A 6,353-nucleotide genomic window follows, 5' to 3' on the forward strand; every position below is an offset into this window, starting at 1 on the left:
AACCAGTAGAGAGAAGCCATGCCCAGCTACTGGAGAAATAAGCAGGTCAGACCACAGTCATCTTCTGTAGCATTTACCACCATAGATTATTGTAGCACTTCAAGAAGGGAATAAAAGTATGGTTGTTACCTACACATTTTCCCTTGGAGTTATAAGTAGTAATATTGTGTTTTAATACTTTGTATGTTAATGTTTTTCTATTTGACGCTGGGATTTCAAATATCTCAATGTAATTTTCAAGTAAAAACTCCTTTTGATGAGTTCAAAATCTGTAACTGTGTAGTATTGCATTAACTTTAATATGTTTTGCGTTTTCCACAGAAATCCTATTCCATGCCAATAGGCATTGAGTTTCAGAGGAGATATGCAACTATTGTGCTAGATCTAGAACAACTAAACAAAGACTTGAATAAAGTTTTGCATAAAGTTCAACAGTATTGCTATGAGGTAAGATTTTGCTGGAATCTCTGTGTACTTGGAGGTTTTGCTCAACCTAAGTAGAAAATAGAATTTCCTGGGAGTAGGGCATTAGGTGGGGGTCACACTGAAATGAAACTGTTGGTAGCTGTACTGGATTCCTTCTCTGTGTCTGCCTTTGAGCAGCAGATACTTTTCCTGATACCTGTTCTTAAGTAGACATATCTAAAGAACAAACACTGTGTACTATATACACATGAACTGTCTTTGAAATCATCTCATTTCACACATCCACCGGATGCAAAGGACTTCTTCACTCTTAATTTCTCCACACCATATCTCTGCAGCTTGCTCCTGACCAGGGCCTCCAGCCTGCTGACCAGCCCACGGATCTGAGGCGCAGATGTGAAGAGGAAGCTCAGGAGGTTGTCAGACAGGCAAATACCTCATCAACGGGACAACTCTGTGTTGAGAGTGAAAATTTAACTGATCTTATCTCTAGACTTACAGCAATATTACTGCAAATTAAGGTAAAAAGTTTGCACAAAACAGCTTCTCCCATACAATACACAGTATTAAATCTTTGCCAGTTTTTGTGCTCAACTGTGAGAAATACCAACTGTGAGATTTTTGTTTTCTTCTTCTACAGTGTCTAGCAGAAGGAGGTGATCTGAATTCTTTTGAATTTAAATCACTAACAGATTCATTAAACGACATTAAGAATTCAATAGACTCCTCAAATATCAGGTATTACTTTTTGAATATTTAATTCTTAATTAAACACTTTATGATAGTAGGCAGTTCTTATTGTATTTTAGAGGTGAACGTTGATTATAATTAAGGTGTTTAATCTGGTAACTTCTACTTATAGGAAGGGTCCCATCTAAAAGGGGGGCTTCTTATAGGGAATGTGAAATGAGCAGTTTTCTGTTTGAACCTATCAGTGAAATAACATGTTAAAAAGTGATAAATTGATGCAGCAATAAGTAGACTTTCTTGTTCTTTAGTAATTTATGACAGCTAAAAACTTACTTTAGAACACTGTCAGATTTTGAAATCCCACTAGTAATACAAGTATTTTACACCAGAGAACAGCACCATTTCAGTATTCTTTTGGCATACTCAACCTCTTGTCTATAAATGTCAAAAGGTGGCATATGAGACAATTAGAGGTTCTGAGCAGCTTTCATTGGCAAGATTTTAAGCCAAGAAACAGAAAAGTGGCCATGTTGTGCTGGATCAAAGGCCAAGCTAGTCTAGATGGGCCATTTTTCAACAGTTGTCACAAGCAGGTACCTGAGGAGGCATCATAAAAATAGCAAGAATGTGGTAGCAAGAGCATAGTGATACTTGTCTGGAGTACCCTCCAGCCTCCAGCAATTTGTGACCAGCATTTTATGCTGCTAAATTAAGTCGTTTAGAAAATAAACCTAAATGCAAAGTATTTTTTTATATCCTTACTACTTGTATTGCTACATAATAATGGGAGGCTGTACACATGAATTTTTAAAATTTTTTTCCAAAGGTAGTAGGATGGCCTTTTGATTTTAAAATAGTTACTGAGAAATGCTGTTTTATAGCATTTTTCATTAGGAAAAACAAAACCAAACCTCAAACGTTAGTGAAACTACTTTATAATCAACCCTGCAAATTGCATATTGGAATTGATTCAAGTCAAGGTTGATGTACCCAGCAAAGAAAGTGATGATGTTTCCATTTCATGGTACTTATTTTGGCCATTTTAGCATCTCTTCATAATACTTTAATTTCACTAACTCTGGTCATGTTAAAACCTTACTTTAAGTGCCCAAGTCAGTAACTCTTGATTTCATGCAGCTGTTTGTGCAAGTTCTGTTTTCCCATATTTCTCTGTCAAGTTGCATTTGTGTGTTCTGCTCTCAGATTCATCTGAATTTTTGTACTGGCTGTGTTCACCTCTTGATTTTTTTACTGTAAAGATATTCAGACACAACTCTTACATATGGGGTTTAACACTTCTTTCTTTCCTTCTTTTCTTCCCATAGTTGTTTTCAGAATAATGTTGAGATCCATGTTGCACATATTCAGAGTGGTCTGAGCCAGATGGGAAATTTACATGCTTTTGCAGCTAATAACACCAACAGAGACTGAAAACTTCCTTTCAAGTGTACAGCAAGTAGTTCTGGAAAATCATCTTCCTTTCTATAGGCTTCACCAAATACCCTAACTGCCAGAAGATAAGGGAAGAGAAAACCTCTCATAAAGGACCCTTTTAAATATATTGTATCTGCTTCTTAAGGAAACCAGCACTACTGGCCAGCGTTACGTTAGATTTCTCCATTTGTTATTCACATGCAGTAGTTTTGCTGACTGGTAATCTCTTAGTAATTGCATTGATTATAGTAAACTTGAAAGCATACTTTGGTATAATTTGAACTTCGTTTTTAAAAGTTCAGATTAGTTCTGCACACCTCTTGCTGTTGGATCTCCTGGTATGTTAGAAGTGGCAGAGAGGAAATGGCTCGAGTTAGTAGCCACATGGCAGGTCTTTGTTGTGTAAAGCTACACCTCTGTGTAGGTCTTGAGAGCTGCCAGGTCAGCCCTTGGGAAGCCGAGTGTTCCTGATCTAAGGAAGCAGCAGCAGGGTACAGCCAGCAAACATAAGCTGTAAACTGGAGGATATTGGGCAGGTCTATCAATCAGTCAATGTCTTGTTGGAACTCTTAATTTATCATAACTTATAGAAGGAGTCTAATGAAGGAATATAAAATGTAACTTTCCAGAAAGAGATTGGTTATGGCTTTTTCCTTTCACACAGGGCAAAAGAAGTGCTTTAGGTGGTATTTTATATAAGTGACTGGTTAAACTTATTTCCAAATTCTTGTTTGTTTGTTTTGCACAAGTTTTAAATTAGATTACTGGTTATTCAACAGTACTCAGCATATATAAATATGAAGATTTTTATAATTAAAGATAACCAGTGAGGTAAACTGCAAAAATAAGAAGTGATAACCTGCCTATACCTTTTGGAATGTTAATCTTGTAAAAAGTGTGTATTGGTTTGTTTAAATAGTCTTGTAAAGCTTCTGTGTAATGAATTGTTTCCAGATATCAATTTTCAGAGATAGCTGTAGAGATGTTTTTGATTCTTTTAGATGCCTCATTAAATAAGGTCTTTTATATGTTAATGTATAAAGAATATGTAAACAGGATTATTTTCAATTTTAAAATTTTGTATAGTTTAAAGATGCTTCTGTATTCTGTGTTGGTATTGTGCCACTGCAAAACTTTAGTGCAGAGTTTATATTTAGCTAAATTTGTTCTGTTAATTAAGAGAAATGCATAAATCTTTTATTCTCAATGAAATTTGTAACTGAATAAATTGACCTATGAGAGTTGATATATTTCACAAAAATGCAAACTTTTTTGCAGATGGTCTCAGGTCATTTTTTTTAAGAGAAGCTAATTGCTGAAAATGAAATGTTATGAGGACAAGGTAAGTAGCTGTTTCAAAAGGTATTAAAAATTTTACAAGGGATACTATAAAATAATGATAAACAGTAATTTAGCTGAGTTACCCAGGAAAATTTACCTCTCAGAATGCAATAGAACATCATAGTGGTCCCTGCAATTGCTTTTGTAATTGTGTCACTCATTATTTTGTGGTGTTACCATCTGTTTGATACAGAAGACAGAAAGGAGTCCTCTCTCACCACCCTTTTCATGTAAACAGAGAAAGGTGCCAAAGCCTTATTTAAGGTACTTAGGTTTAGTCAGACAGGAACTAATCTGATCTACAGGTAACTCAAGAAGAAGGAGCCATCTCCTTGCACCCCTATACTCATGTGGCTGCTGCTCCCTCTGCACACCTCTGCTGTGATCCCGTCCTGCTCTGATGGGACTCAAGCTCAGCATATGCACTGAATGCTTTTGAGGGGCAGGACTTCCCAGTACTAAACACCAGGAGGGTAGTTTGGCCCTGTAGATAGCAAACATCCCAAACTGAGGGGGAGAGAAGTTGTAGATGCTAGTAGATACCAGAGGGTTTGGGAGCCTGCTTTACATGACAGCCTTATTTCTCACTGGACACAGAACACATTGCAATAACCACCACACTCCAATCTCAACTCTGATTCCTTAGGTGTGATGGTTTTTACGTGTGGATACTTAAATGTGCTCTCCAACATGTTTTCTGTTGATGTAGGTTTTTTTAATTTCTGCAGGGTAATAGATCATAGAAAGATCTGTCATTTGTGGTAAGTGTCTTTCACAATGTGTGTGAAGGTACACACCATGTACTTTCACATGTCACTTGTCCCACTCACGTAGGCAATGTGAATATACACATCTTCTCTTTTCTTTGAGAGGCTGCATTTCTCTTTGGGTACTGATGTGTTGGGTCAGAGCTAATGTTGAATTTTGGTGACAGTAACAAATATAACTGCTTTTGCTGAATGTGCCCTAAGCGTAGCTGGAGTCTCAAGAGCACACTGCAACTACCGTACCTGAAGTCTGCAGGAGCAGAGCAAGTTACTTTGATTGATTATAATCAGTAAACTTGAATTTACCCTGAGCCCCCAAGAAACCATGGTCTCATTTTCTGTCTCTCCCTTGCAAGTGCTTGCGGTTTTCCCGACCCCCACCATAGCACCCAAGTCCACTTGGGACAGATGGTGTTTGAGGTAATTGCTTGGTTTTTGGTTCATGTTTTTTTCAAGGGTAGCTCTGGGGTTTTTTTAATGGAGAATAAGCAGCAGCCACTATGCCACCTCACCTTACAAGCTTGCAGTCCAACCAGCATTCAGCTGTCCCAGATCTCACAAGCACAGGTATGTTATGGGGTGGCACTGAGGGATTTTGTGCATTGGTAACCTTATTCTGTGGGCCGTGATTCCTGTTACAGAATATTCCTGCCACCAGTACATGGGTCATTTTTCCTGTGCTTGTGGCATTCGGGTGCTCTTCCATAACTGATGTCTTACAGCTTGCTCTGCTAGGCTCTAAAGTACTATTTTGTAAGCAGGAAGAATTTGCGTTATCCTCAAAATACATACAGAGTAATATATCCTTCCTCAATAAATTGAATTACAGGAGAGACTTCTGTTATTACTAATTTTGCAGTGCAGAGCCATTCAGCCCATGACCAATCATGTGAACAGCTTCTGTGTAGTCCCTACCTAAAGCTGCAGCACCTTTAGAGTGTCCACAAAATATTGCCATTTCTCTTAGTTTAACATTAACCTTGGCTGAAGTGGCAGACTGGAGGCTTTTGTCCAAGCACTTGAGATTTGGGGGTTTATATTCCTTAGGCCATAATTTTCCATTTTCATTTAGGGATGGGGGTGTTTGTTTAGGGTATATTTAAGACAAATACTGACAGAGGAGGTTTAAGGCAGCTTCTGTAACCTGTCCTTCAGGCCCCTTAGGTCTCTTATTGACGTCTACACTGCAGCCGTGGCTCTCCAGGACCTGAGAAGAGAGCCTGCACCTGGGATATCTAACACTTTTCTACCCCACTGTCAGCCAAGGTAAGAAACCTTGCCCCCTGCACCAGGTACACACACAAGCAGAGCAAAAATGTAAACTTTTATTTTCCTTGGTCAAAAAATCACAACAGACCATCACACTCTTTTCTAAGACTAGCCCCCGCCCCCAAAACACAGTGAATTGGGTTAGCTTTTTGGCTGAAGAAGGTTAAATAGATATACAAAACATGGTAAAAGGAACCTTTAAATACAGTGTAAAAAGATGCCCTCAGCTGATGGAGCCGACCCGTATCTTTCTTAAATAAATAGGTAAAATCAGTTACTACCGGATAAAGTGCAACAGTGGCAGAGCAGCAGTGGTGAGGTAGCGCGGTGTGTGACTGCTCCCCGCCCGAGCAGCGGGACGGGGTCCGGCGGGAGGGCTTCGCAGGGCGGCCGGGAATGCGCCCCTAACCTGTCCTCCGCCCGGCC

General features: G+C 38.9%; 1 protein-coding gene across 1 annotated transcript in view; it reads left to right on the forward strand.

Moving 5' to 3' along the window:
* Positions 1-3,814, forward strand: part of LIN9 (lin-9 DREAM MuvB core complex component) — a 58,134-nt gene extending 54,320 nt beyond the window's left edge. Inside the window, exons 15-18 of the mRNA XM_008630391.2 lie at positions 322-447; positions 765-947; positions 1,067-1,164; positions 2,442-3,814. Coding sequence (XP_008628613.1) covers positions 322-447; positions 765-947; positions 1,067-1,164; positions 2,442-2,547 — 513 coding nt within the window. The 3' untranslated portion in view covers positions 2,548-3,814. The remainder of the gene's footprint in view (positions 1-321; positions 448-764; positions 948-1,066; positions 1,165-2,441) is intronic.
* The last annotated feature ends 2,539 nt before the right edge of the window (positions 3,815-6,353 follow it).

Source organism: Corvus brachyrhynchos, unplaced genomic scaffold (assembly GCF_000691975.1).
Source record: "Corvus brachyrhynchos isolate BGI_N302 unplaced genomic scaffold, ASM69197v1 scaffold101, whole genome shotgun sequence".
NCBI lineage: Eukaryota > Metazoa > Chordata > Aves > Passeriformes > Corvidae > Corvus > Corvus brachyrhynchos.